Below are 13611 nucleotides of genomic sequence, written 5' to 3' on the forward strand. Positions count from 1 at the left end.
GACCCAGAAAGTGATCACACAAAATGCAGAAAACCAGCTCAGGGCACCCCCGCTTCGCAGCTGCATTTCAAGGTACCTCAGCAAAGACAGATGGAAAAGGAAGACTGACAAAACATGAGGAAAAAAGTCCAAGAAATAGAGAAAGATGCTGGCCAAGAAAGACAGCTGTCCAGAGCACACCTCCTGGAGGCAATACCCACTGCAGGGTCAGGGCAGTAGGGTGGAGGTGAAGGTAGAAAGGTTTTATTGGAACAACAGATGCTTCTGCCATCCCCAGGACATGTTGACTCCTTGTCCAGGCAAACTTCCTGGGTCACCTACTGGTACAGCTGCCATATTCTTGTCTGAAGGAGGACATGGGGGCAAATGCTGTGTGAGTCAGAGGTCTTGGGAACACAGAGGGGGGCCCAAGCACAGGTGTTTCTCTGCACATTGTACAGCCCTCCTACCAGTTTCTTGGCTTTGGGCTACTGACCTGCAGTTCCCTTGAACACCAGGGTCTAGGAGATGCCAGTAGTGACCTCCCTGGGGGCAGGTGGACAGTGCTGCCATGAACCTCAGCACAGGGAGCCCCAAAAGCTAACACATGTGATGTGGGTGCTAAGGCCCAGGGAAGGGGATCCCCACAGTGCATGGAGAGGATTTGAGCCCCTGAGATGTGAGTAGTAACAGTAACTGCCATTCCTTCATAACCATGATCTGGGGCCATCCTGGCTACACATATAACGCTAACTTCAAATTTATGACCAGGTATTTGACTTCCTTTATTCCTTTTTCTGACTTGGATACATCATAGCATGGAAATATGATCGCTTTTATTTTCAACAAGATACGGTTTTCACAAATCAGCACATCCCATTCTTTATATTGACTTCTTTTACTTTTTCTCTGCTTAAAAATCCTTCACTACCTCTTTATTTCCCAAATAATAAACTTCAAATCTCTTGGCACTGGGTGTTGGACCCTCAAAAATCCCCAACCAACTTCCCTTCTCAGAATTAGCTTCCAAACATTCCCTCCCAGGCGGTATTTTCAGTCACACCATTCTGTCAGTCCACTGTGTTGCTCATGCTCGGTGGCTTTCACAAGCTTCCCCTCCCCAAGCCTTGGGTATTTCCTGGGCTTCTCTTGTGACATCTCCACTGTTTGTCTGGAGAAGTCAGTTGGCACACAACTGCACCAAGTGACAAATTTTCTAAGACAAAGAAAATCTCTTAATCTTTGAACATGTCTACAAGTAACAGATGCTTCCTCCTTTCTTACAAAAGCATATACTTCATGCCTTCCCCCCCACCCCCCAAAAAAAGTAGAGATTCAAATCCTATGTTTCAGCAAATTCAGGTCCTGGCTGAGCAATTATTGTGGGGTTACTTGGTTAACATCTGTCACCCCCACTAATTGTAAGTTTCATGAGGACACGGGTCATGTGTATTTTCTTCACCACTGTACTCTCTGTGTCTGGCATGTAGCAGTCACTCAAGAAAAGCAATCAGCAGGGGGATGACTTGAATGGCTCTTTTTGATTGCGTATACACTGCCAAGGGCACTATAAGAGACTGACTGTTGGGAACAATGTTTATCTGAGGAGTAAGGAAGGCCAGGGTACAGATGCCCATCTAAATGGCTGGTAGACACAGGTAGGCATCTGTCCTACATACAAAGAAAAGCCCTGAGAGGGGACAACACCAGTGTTGGGTTGTAGGAAGATGACTATGTTCTTGAGTGTCAAGAGTCTGGTTGCACTGGCTGATGGTCAGATTGCCAACTGGCTCTGTTCCCATTTTGTTTCTCAGGCACCTGGCAGCTGTTTGGGACAGTTCAACTCCAGTTAGTACAGGTCTCAATGTGGGGGTCTGGGTCTTTAGCTAACAAGGTAACATTTATAGTTGCCTGTGTTATCAGAGTAGCTGCGTAAAGAGGGGGTCGTGTGGACAAGCAGAGCCAGCAGGCTCTGGCCAGGCTGGGATTGGTATCATTGAGGACACAATGGGTTGCACTCAACATCTGGTCCAGGTGGGGATCTAAAGCAACTGGTCTGCCCGATTCAAGTGTAGGTAGAGGCCGATAGGTTGGGTCAGAGGTGACCCAACAGTCATGGGGGATATCAGGGCAGGTCGGATCAGGCAGCCCCCAGTAGCGTCTCATTTTCAATTTTCCCATCCAGTAAGTTCTCCTGTTTCTGTTACAGGGAGTAATCTTCCTGGCATCATAACATCTTCCTGGCATGTGGGGGTAAACAGTGGTACAGGGGCATGGTGGTAGTATTATCTCATCCTTTAGGCCCAGAGGAGCAAGGGGAGGAGTAGGAACAGGGGGAGGAGCAACAGGGGAGGGAATACGAGCAGAGGGAGGGAGAGCAGGGTAACAGTCAGGGCAATCTGGGCCTGTAACATAAGGCTGTCCGTCCTGGAGGCAAAAGACATCAGAAGATGCTTTGACACATCCCTCCAGTAAGGGAGGAAAGTTCCAAGAGGGGCAGTGGTAAGTGGAACAAGAACACGGTTGGTAAGATGAAAAGATCCCTTTTGAGAATGTTAGGAACAGGAATATACACAATGGGGATAGGAGACAAGGCTGATTCAGCCTCAGTGGGAGTGATTCCATCCTGGGGATATAAAGGCAGAAAACAGACATACAGAGAAGGACATCAATCACAACTCAGATCATATACATATACATACGTACACACACATATATACATATGTATACATCTAAGGAGAATAAGGCATCCTGACACTAGTAAGTAGAGGAAGGCTAACAAGGTTTGTGACTGAGGTGCCAATCTGAGGGAATAACTTGGGTAAGCCCCACAGCAAAGAGGATAACAACCAGTATGGGAAGAGAAATAGGTAGGGAATGACAATGAAATTCGAGAGACAACGATTTGCTGTAGTTCATTTAAGTCGCTTGGTGATTTCCTCAAGCTTCTGGTTACAGAAAGTTCTCAGGTGTTGGCTGCTGGCTGCTGATAATCCGCTGTCTTCTTAAGAATGATCTGTAGAGGGGGCGCCTGGGTGGCTCAGTCGGTTAAGCGTCCGACTTCGGCTCAGGTCACGATCTCGCGGTATGTGAGTTCGAGCCCCGCGTCGGGCTCTGTGCTGACTGCTCAGAGCCTGGAGCCTGTTTCAGATTCTGTGTCTCCCTCTCTCTCTGACCCTCCCCCGTTCGTGCTCTGTCTCTCTCTGTCTCAAAAATAAATAAACGTTAAAAAAAAATTTTTTTTTTAAAGAAAAAAAAAAAAAAGAATGATCTGTAGAGGATTGTTCTGGTTAGCATTCAAAGTGGTTGTCAGGTGACAGATGGGCTGCCTTTACTCAAGAATGGTGGATCCAGGCGGTTAGTCCTGCAACCTTGATGGCTGTGGGCATGGTTAGCACAACTAAATAGGGTCCCTTCCAGGTAGGTTTGACTGGTCTCCTTTTCCAATCTTTTATCCAAACCTGATCCCCAGGTTTGCGAGCGTGCCCAGTTATTCCTAGGGAAATGGGTAATCCTGTCTGTCACCCATCTATGTATCTCAAATATAGTTTTCCTTAATCCTTGTAATTGTTTTTGTATTTCTAAATTCCCTAGCTCTGTCAGGTCGCCCTTGAATTTGACTAGTGAAGGGGGCTTTCCATACAGGATCTCGAATAGGGAGAATCCTGTTTTTGTCCGGGGTATACAACATGCTAGGAAAAAAGCTAGGGGTAGTATATCTGGTCAGGGCAAGTTAACTTCCTAACATAGTTTTGCCATGATTTACTTAAACTGTGATTTAAGGGTCCAGTTCAGATGGCCCACTTTCCCTGAACTCTGGAGCCAGTAGGCTGCATGTAAGCTCCATTGGATACCTAGGGTTTGGGCTGCTTGTTGCACCACCTTGGCCACGAAAGCTGGGACATTGTCTTAGCCTATGGGTTAATGACATTCCATACCTGTACCAGAAGAAATTTGTAACCTCCACTGGGTCTTATTTTGATAAAGTCTGCCTCCAAATCTTCGAAGGGTGCCTGACCATAGTGTCGGATTCCCGTGGGCCCAGTAGGGGCTTGTTTGGTGTTATTTTGAGTGCTGAAGAGGAAGCATTGAGAGATCGAGGCACAGAGGGATGGGAGCTGAGCAAGTACATCGTAGTAAGCTTTCAAGGGCAGTTTTTCCCAGGTGGGTGAGCTCACGCTGTTGGAGAACCACTTGGTGGGCTAGCTGCTCTGGTATAGACTCTTTGATCTGGAAGTATCCACCATCCTTCTTTTGTCTGGCTTCCTTTTTCCTGTTGTGCCCATTTTGTTTCTTGGATTGTGTGCCTTGGGGAAGTTGGCAGTTCCTGGACCAGCATGATTTTTGAGGGCGTTGTTTGTCTTTCTGCTGCTTGCTTAGCTGCGGCATCTGCCCATCGGTTCCCTTGGCTCCCAGACTGCTCTTAATAGTTTTGGGATTCTTTCCTGATTTTTTATTTCTCTTCCTCTTGCTACCAAAAGTCCTCTCTCCTTGTATAGAGAGTCCTCTCTCCTTGTATAGTCCTCTCTCCCATGTACGTGTAGAGTGGTGAAGGCATAGAGTAAGTCAGTGTGTATGTTGGTCATTTGTCTTTACTGAGTTCTAGTGCTCTCATTAGGGCCCACAGTTCTGATGTTTGGGCTGACCATCTTGTGGAAGGACCTTTGCTTCTATGACCCCAAAAGCAGAGACTACTGCATAGCCAGCATATCTTTTGCCTTCGCTCATGAAGCTGCTGCTGTCTGTGTATATGATGAGGTCAGAATTTCGTAAGGGCCTGTCTGATAGGTCGGGTTGACTAGAATGGTCCTCATCAAGTACCTCTAGGCAATCATGCTCTGGGGAGCCCTGCTGCTGCAGGCCAGGAAGTGGCAAGATTTAGGGTTTTTATGGCTTCCAATATTACTCATGGGTTTTCACATAGTAGTCCCTGATATTGTGTCATCCAAGCATGAGTTAACCAGTGTTTCCCCCTGGCATCCATCAGGGCAATAACTGAATGGGGAACCTCAATGTTTAGGTTTTGCCCCAATGTGAGTTTGTCTGCTTCCTTGGTTGAAAGTGTGGTGGCTGCCAGTGCCCTCAAACAGGGTGGCCATCCCGCTGCAACTGAGTCAATCTGTTTTGAAAGGTATGCCACTGGTCTCTGCCAGGTTCCAATTCCTGGGTTAGAACCCCCAGGGCCACCCACATCGTTTTCATGCATGAACAGGTTGAAATCTCGTGATACATCTGGGAGTCCCAAGGCTGGTGCCTCTGTGAATTTCATTTTTATGTCTGTGAACACCTTTTCTTGATTAGGGCCCCAGAAAAGGGATCCCCTTTCTTCCCCCTTTAGTGTCTCGTATAGAGGTCTGGCCAACTCTGAGAACCCTGGCATCCATATCTGACAGACTCCTGCTGCTCCCAGAAACTCTCAGACCTGCCGGCAGGTAGTGGGAACTGGAATGGCACAGACTGCCTGTTTCCTTTTGGCTCCCAGCATCCATTTGCCTTGGGTAATGCCAAATATTTAACTTCCTGTTGGCAAATCTGTGTCTTTTTCATTGACATCCAGCATCCCACCTCTGGTAGTGGCTTGAGTAGGGCCCTGGTTCCCTCCCAGCATTGGGTCTGCGTGGGACTGGCTAGCAAGAAATCATCCACATATTGGAGGAGGACACATACTAGGTCCTGTCCTGGAAACCTGGCTAAGTCAGATGCCAGGCCCCACTGAGAAAAGTTGGTGGATTTTTGAATCCTCGAGGCAGTCTAGTCCAAGAGAATTGTTCCTTTGTTCCTGTGGCGGGGTTTTCCCCTCAAAGACAAATAGGGGTTGCCTATTAGGCTCTAGCTGGAGACAGAAGAAGGTGTCCTTTAAATCTCGACCTGTGAACTATCCTTCCTCAGGGGGTATGAGTCCTAGTAGAGTGTATGGGTTAGGAAACACTGAATGTAGCATTATGACTGCTTCATTAATGGCTCTTGGGTCCTGTACAGGGTGGTAACCATTTGTCCCAGGCTTTTTCACAGGCATCAGGGGAGTATTCCGTGGGGACTGGCACCCTTTTAGAAATCTCCATTTGAGTAGCCTGTTCAAGTGTGTCTGGGTCCCCAGGTGTGCCTCCCATGGGGCCATATATTGGCATATTTTGACAGGTTGGGTCCCAGGCTTTAGGTCAATTAATATTGGGGGGTGGTTTTTTGCCAGACCAGGGAGGTTCTCTTCTGCCCAAACTGAAGGGAATTCAGCTTCTACCTCGGGGGCCACGGTTGGCTCATCGGGAGGAGAAATATGTAACCTCCACTCTTCTTCCTATGATATCGTCAAGGATAAAATCGTGGGTTGGGCCTTTTCATTTAGGCACAGTTGTGTCTTTTCATCTGAAGTGAAAGTATTTCTGCTCCCAGCTTGGCTAGGAGGTCTCTACCTAACAGTGAGACCAGGCAGTTGGGTAAATACAAGAATTCATGAACTACTTGGCGACCCTTCAGCCAGCATTGTCAGGACCGCAAAATGGCCTTCGGGTTTGCATCCCAGTGGCTCCTACGATGGTGACTTCTCAAGCCGACAGAGGTGCCACCTTGTGTGTCATCACAGAGTGTTCAACCCCAGTGTCAACCATGAAGTCTCTTCTCTGGCCCCCTACCATCATGTTCACCATGGGTTCATGGGGGCCCAGCTGGATAGAGCCTGGTCTCTCCCAATCAGGGTCCATTCCTGCCTGTCTGATCAGGTCAGCCTTGGGTGGTTCTGGTTGGTAGCAGCTGAGTGGAGTGGAAGTTTTTGGTTTTCCCTTTTGGCAACTGGGGCATTCATTTTTCCAGTGTTCAAACTCTTTGTAGCAGGCACATTGATCCCATCCCAGTGGCACCCTTCTTTTTTGTTCTTGAATCCCTCGTGGTTTCTGTGGGGTCCATTCCAGATGCGGTGGTCTTCCCAAGGCTGCGGCCAGGAGAACTGCCTTTTGTTTCATTCTTCAGTCTGCCTCCTTTCTGGCAGCTCAATCCCAATTTACAAAAACCTTGTTGGTGATTTCCATCAGTTCAGTGGCATTCTTTTCCAGCAAATCCTTCCAATTTTTGGAGCTTCTGTCTAATGTCACCTTGGGCCTGTCCCACAAAGGCAGCATTGACCATGCACTGGTTTTCGGGGGCTTCTGGGTCGAACGAAGTATAAACTCTGAAGGCGTCACATAATCTTTCCTAGAAGTAAGCTGGCTCTCTTCTGGCTTTTGTAGGACCTCAGATACCTTTGCCATGTTGCTGGGCTTTTTGGCCCCTGCTTTTACTCCTTGGAGGGAGGAGAGTCGGTATCTTTCTTTTTTTTTTTTTTTTTTCAACGTTTTTTATTTATTTTTGGGACAGAGAGAGACAGAGCATGAACGGGGGAGGGGCAGAGAGAGAGGGAGACACAGAATTGGAAACAGGCTCCAGGCTCCGAGCCATCAGCCCAGAGCCTGACGCGGGGCTCGAACTCACGGACCGCGAGATCGTGACCTGGCTGAAGTCGGACGCTTAACCGACTGCGCCACCCAGGCGCCCCTAGTCGGTATCTTTCTAATCTGGCCCTTCCGGCTTCTGTGTTTGGGTCCCAGCAGGGATACTCTTTGGGCATAGCCTCCGGTGCCCAAGCTTCAACCTCTAGTTGTCCATCTGGTGACTGAGTCTGGAGCCATTTTTTTTTTTTTTTCCTTCGGTGACGCTTCATCGGTGCTCTTCCATGTTGAAAAGAGTGAGCAGAAGCTGCTTACAGTCAACCCAGGCAGGGCGGTGAATCTGGAATCTGGATTCTAGATCTCTCATCACCTACAGCTTTCCAGAGCAGGACAGCCTGTGGTGTTTCCAATTGAGGAGGTCAGTAGTGGAGAACGGTTGGTAGTAGAAAACTGATGGCCCCTCTTGTAGGGTCCCATCGAAGCCTATTTTCTGGGGACCCCCTAGTCACCTGCTATGGCATCTGCTTGCTGTTGGGGGCCTTGGACCTTGAATCGAGGACCTAAGGTATCTGTCTACCGGTTCAGATGTCCCTGTTGGAGCAGATTGGCCACTGGCAGAGGCGAAACCGACAGGGGTGAACTTTCAGGCACTTGAGGTTCCCCTCCCTCAATTGATGGGGTCCTGGAGGCATATGGTGGTTGAAAGGAAGGACTTCTGAATTTTCTTGGAGGATGGGGCGGTGGGGGTTTTTTGCTGTGAGGTCTTCTTTCGGCCTGCGCCACTAAAACCTTACATTGTCACTTACTATTAATGCAGAACTGGACCCAAAGAAGCTTGACTTGGGCTATTTCCAGCCATTGGTCGATGTATGGGAATTGATCTGGATGGCTGGGGTCCCCAGTAATTACCTTATAAACAGCTCGGACCGTGGGAACCTCTAGGGTGCCCTCAGGGGACCAGCCTACACAGAACATAGACCATTCTAATTCGCAGAGGGTGCATAATTTCCCATGGGTCAGTTTGACCCATAGTCACCTGAAAATCTCTTTTTAAAATTCTTTTTTTTAAAGAATTTTTAATGTTTATTTATTTTTGAGAGACAGAGCATGAGCAGGGAGGGGCAGACAGTGAGAGAGAGACACAGAATCTGAAGCAGCCTCTAGGCCCTGAACTGTAAGCACAGAGCCCGATGCGGGGCTCGAACTCACAAGCCATGAGATCATGACCTGAGCTGAAGTCAGATGCTTAACCGACTGAGCCCCCCCACCCCAGGGCCCCTCCCTTTTTAAAATTCTTAATCATACACTCCAAAACAGTTGATTTTGAGGAATTTTCCCCATCCTGGTATCCTAGATGGGTCCCTCCCAATGAACAGTGTCACAGGACAAACAGGGAAGAGGTCGGTTATTCTGCCTGGCCACGCCCCTCATGGGGATTAAATGCCTCTTAGCATTGGCAGGGGTATAAACCCCTGACTCAGATCAGGCCTCTGCAGACCTGATTCTGCCTTGAGCCGTATGAGATCATCACAGAATCGCAGAGTAGGACCCACTCAGGCTCACGGAGCACGGGCACTCACACACATTCAGACAGATCACAGACTTCCACCCAGGACTTCCCTGTTCTATTCAGTGACTACATTGCCCGGGAGGTGATTAAGCTCCCCTTCTGCCTCAGGGGTGGGCCTGGATTCGTCTGAAGTCCCCGGGGACACTTACTGTTCCAATGTCCTAGGACAGGTCTTTTCTGTTCCCCCTGGAGTCCGTTCGAGTGCAGTAGTGGCGGCCGGTACTGCTGGGTCCGGTGAAATCAATGTCTGTGTGCCTTCCTTTCCATGGCGGGGGCCCGCAATGAGTGGCCTCTCCGCTGCTCACTGACAACGGTGGCTCAAGGGGTCAGCGTGGCTGTCGTCTTCCTGGCCAACGCACCAAAAGTGTTACAGCAATACTTGGCACACAGGAAGAGACAAGCAACACGCGCTCGGGGAATCAGAAAAGACCGTTTATTTTGCACTGGCGCTGGCCCGGCAGAGTCACCTCCAAAGGCTGAGCCCCCGAGCCCCGGTGCTGGCCTTCTTTTATGCTGGGCTAGATTCCAGGTACTTGGAAACTTTCTATCAGCTGCACAGGTAGGTGGGATTGCAGCGACTCAAGGGAAAAAGGGGGGACACTATGGGGACAGTTGGCTGATGGAAGAGGCAAGCAAGATTACAGAAGCAAAGAGCATGCAAACGGGGTATCCAGCCTGGGACATTTGGCTGGCCTTCTTTATCTGTTCTTACAGGCTTTCCTTCTCACTTGAAGGGTGTTGGGGGATGAGATGATCATTTCAACTGGATGGCTCTGAGCAAGCAGGCCCTCCATAATGTAGGTGGGCCTCATACAGTCAGTTGAAGGCCCACCTAGAGCAAAAAGACTGACCTCTCCCTGTAGGAAGGAATTCACAAATAGACTGCTTTCAGATGGGAACTGCACCATCGACTCTGCTGGGGCTCCAGTCTGCCAGCCCACAGGGCAGATTTGGAATTGCCAGCGTCTATATTCACGTGAGCTCATTCCTTACAATAAATCTCTGTTACACACACACACACACACACACACACACACACATTTTGTCATTTCTGTTTCTCTGGAGAACACTGACTAATACAGATTGTTTGTTTTAAAAAGTTTACAGACAAAAAAAATAAAAAGCCAACGAAGAGAATATCACAGAACCTACCACCGAACAGCAAGTTTTTTTTTTTAAACAAGGTATGCCTGTATTTGCCTTTTTTCCATGTATTATTTATTTAAATGTGTCCACATTGATATTTTTAAGTCAAACCAGGGCATTTTAATTGCTGTGCAGTAATATTTTACATAAATAGAGACAATATTTGCCTAACAATCCTTTACTGGTAAATGTGTAGGTCTATTCCAATCTTTTTGCTATTATGAGTAGTATTTTGGTAAACACCCTTGTTTATAGCTCCTTATGTGCATGTAACAAGAATTTTTTAGCATTTGCACCTAGAAGAGAATTGCCCAGTACTGGGGTACGATACCTTCCAACTTCTAGGTTGCTAACCTCTCTTTCAAAATGATTTGTCAGTTTACAGTCCTGCCAGGATTTCACAAGAGTTTTTCCTCTATACCTTTGTAGACCCCAAGTATTGTCATACTTCAAAATGTCAGCCAATATGGGTGTAAAGCCAACTTAATTTTGTTTTGTCTATGTTAGGAAGTATTTTCTGCAGTTAAAAGAATGCATGTAGTGGGGCGCCTGGGTGGCGCAGTCGGTTAAGCGTCCGACTTCAGCCAGGTCACGATCTCGCGGTCCGTGAGTTCGAGCCCCGCGTCAGGCTCTGGGCTGATGGCTCGGAGCCTGGAGCCTGTTTCCAATTCTGTGTCTCCCTCTCTCTCTGCCCCTCCCCCGTTCATGCTCTGTCTCTCTCTGTCCCAAAAATAAAAAATGTTGAAAAAAAAAAAATAAATAAAAAAAAAAAAAAAAAAAAAAAAAGAATGCATGTAGTGCATACGATCTGGCACCAAAGCAGAAAAGGTCTCTTGACCTCTGCCCCAGGGTTCTTTCCCTTTATCCTATTCTGTCTGGTGTGTTTCTGGAGATTCCACCATATATTACATAACTAAAATCACAGACTTAGATGAAACCACGCAAGTAATGCTATTCTGCTGCATAATGTTATGTAAGCAAAACACTAGTTGAATAGTCTCTGCCTAGCAAAAGCCTACTCTTTTTCAAGAACAGCTTGGTTATCACCTCTGAAAACTCCTCCTGACAGTCTCCTGCCTAACGTGTTCTGTTGTCTGTTTGCCTCCATCACACGGAGCAAGGTCATTCTTGGTGATTCCAGATTGTTCACTGACCCCACCGTGTGGTACTATAAACAGGGAAGGTAAGGTCTAGTTTTGAAAAAGTGCGTTCAATTCGCCCATTTCATAACGAACCTTCACAAAGTCAGGTGCAGGCTCTGGATGCAGGTTGCTTGCTAACAAATCCTGGTTTGCCACTTTCTCTAACCTCGGCCAACTTTCTGAGATTCCGTTGCCAGAACGGAAGTAATAATAGTGTCTATTTACAGGATTTGGGGAAGCTTGAACAAGATGTGTGGTGCTGAGTGTGGAGAGAGCAGTGGAACAGCAAGTCTTCTTAGCTACCAACAGCCGGAAGAAATCTCAAGGAAGGTGGAAGAGAGGTAGAGTTCTCCATCCCACAGGGGCAGGAATGAGTGACATTTCACATAATAAAATTAGCTCAAAGACACCCACCCCTATGGTCCAGTTTCAATTAACAACAGTCACAGGAATATGTGTTTTTCTCCTGTTGACTATAGAGACTTGTGTGTATATTCAAAACAAGGACTCATCGTTCTGTATCTAAACTTGCCTGCGTACGTGTTATTATCCGTACACAGAGACCTGTAAGGCCCCTGCATTTCAAACATTATGGCCGTGCCTGGGAAAACCAATTTTTTTTAATGTTTTTCTTTAAGTTTACTTATTTATTTTTGAGAGAGACAGAGACAGATCGAGAGGGGGAGGGGCAGAGAGAGAGAGAGAGAGAGAGAGACAGGGAGACAGAATTCCAAGCAGGCTCAGCACTGCCAGGGAATGCAGAGGCCCACGTGGGGTTCGAACCCACGAAACCCCGTGAGATCATGGCTGGAGCCTAACGGGAGGCTTCACCCTCCGAGCCACCCAGGTGACCCATAATGTTGAAACTGAAAAAGCTTTGTAATTCTGATTCTTACTTGAAAAATGGTTCCCTTTGCCGATGATGTCTTGGGAGTCTTCTCGGTAATTCTAAAAGGTGTAAACACTTGGGAGACGTTTATTCCCATTATAAGAGGGTCATTGGGACCTCCCATTATAAGGATGCATTGGAATAGAATGAAACCCATTCTTTCACTGAATTCCTTTAAAAAAGAAAAAGACAGGGGCCCCTGGGGGCTCAGTCAGTTAAGCAGTTTAGCTGCAGACTCCTGATTGTGGCTCAGGTCATGATCTCAAGATCTTGCGAACTGAGCATCTCTCTCCCTCTCCCTCTGGCCTTCCCTGGTCCTCTCCATCCTCTCTCTCTCCGAAACAAAAACAAAAACAAAACAACAACTTCTGGTTAAAGATAGTTGCCGGAGGACAAGTGTTGTGCTCCCCTTAGACTAGAGGGTTCCCTAAAATGAGAGTAACGGAAGAACTATAAGGGAAGAGAATTAGATGAGAAAATGAAGCCAAAGTCCGAAAGAGAAAAAGAGGTGTGAGCCTCACTGCTGTTGCTTTCAGAAGACAATCCCAGAGGGTGTCCTGCAGCCCTGAGAACAGTGGGCCTGGAACGGAGATGCCAGCAGGAACCAGCAGGATTGCTTGAAAGGCAAAACACTAAAGGATCTGCCCCCAGCTCCTTTCTGACCCACATCCAGGCAAGACACTAGAGGCTCCTTCCTTTTAAAAAAAAAAAAAAATTTTTTTTAATGTTTTATTTATTCTTGAGGGAGAGAGAGACAGAGCATGAGAGGGGACGGGGCAGAGAGAGAGGGAGACACAGAATCCGAAGCAGGCTCCAGGCTCTGAGCCGTCAGCCCAGAGCCCAATGTAGGGCTCCAACTCATGAACCATGAGATCATGACCTGAGCCGAAGTCGGATGCTCAACCGACTGAGCCACCCAGGCGTCCCTAGAGGTGCCTTCTTAAAAATGTAGATGCCCCCAGAGAAAGAGGCCTTCACCCTCAGGCATCTGGGATTCCCACAGCCGAGCCCGCAGGTTTTCAAGCCTGTCTCCTTAAACACACTTCCAAGCTAGCTCTTCAGTGCCTGGTCCTCAGGTAGGAACAAACAATAGGCCACACACACTGGTGCAAACCTACCTCAGGAAGGAATAGAACCAAGGTGAGCAAAGAACAAAAATTACCCCCGGGTAAATTGAAATAGTGCCAGGAGCAGGAGAGAGTTTCCAAAAAACAAGTAGTGTCGTTCGAATGGGAGAAGATATTGCGCCCAGGATGCCATGAAAAAAAGATCAGAAAATGAGACGGCAGGCCTGGAAACTTAAAATGAGAGCTAAAATAAAAGGAAAAAAAAAAAAAGCCTAGCTAAAATGGATGTAAAATGAGGAGAGAATTTCCCCAGAACATAGCTGGTAAAAACCCTGAAGGGGAGGGGTGGGGAACACCTAAATTTGAAATTTTAAATGTCAGTTATGCAAATCTATAGATT

General features: G+C 47.5%; 1 protein-coding gene across 22 annotated transcripts in view; it reads right to left on the bottom strand.

Annotated features, from left to right (window-relative positions):
- SP140 (SP140 nuclear body protein) overlaps nt 1-13611 on the bottom strand; it is a 66494-nt gene that overhangs the window by 42215 nt on the left and 10668 nt on the right. For 13 of the 22 annotated variants that reach the window (XR_009254509.1, XM_058702093.1, XM_058702100.1 and 10 more), the window contains one exon: nt 9117-9313. The exons of 8 other annotated variants lie outside the window; for them this stretch is intronic. Coding sequence is in view for 13 of the 14 variants with exons in the window: in XM_058702093.1 (XP_058558076.1) it covers nt 9117 (1 nt within the window). In the remaining variant the exon portion in view is untranslated. The remainder of the gene's footprint in view (nt 1-9116; nt 9314-13611) is intronic. One more of the 22 variants, XM_058701971.1, reaches the window with a different exon arrangement.

The sequence above is a fragment of the Neofelis nebulosa genome, chromosome 2 (genome assembly GCF_028018385.1).
Source record: "Neofelis nebulosa isolate mNeoNeb1 chromosome 2, mNeoNeb1.pri, whole genome shotgun sequence".
Lineage (NCBI taxonomy): Eukaryota > Metazoa > Chordata > Mammalia > Carnivora > Felidae > Neofelis > Neofelis nebulosa.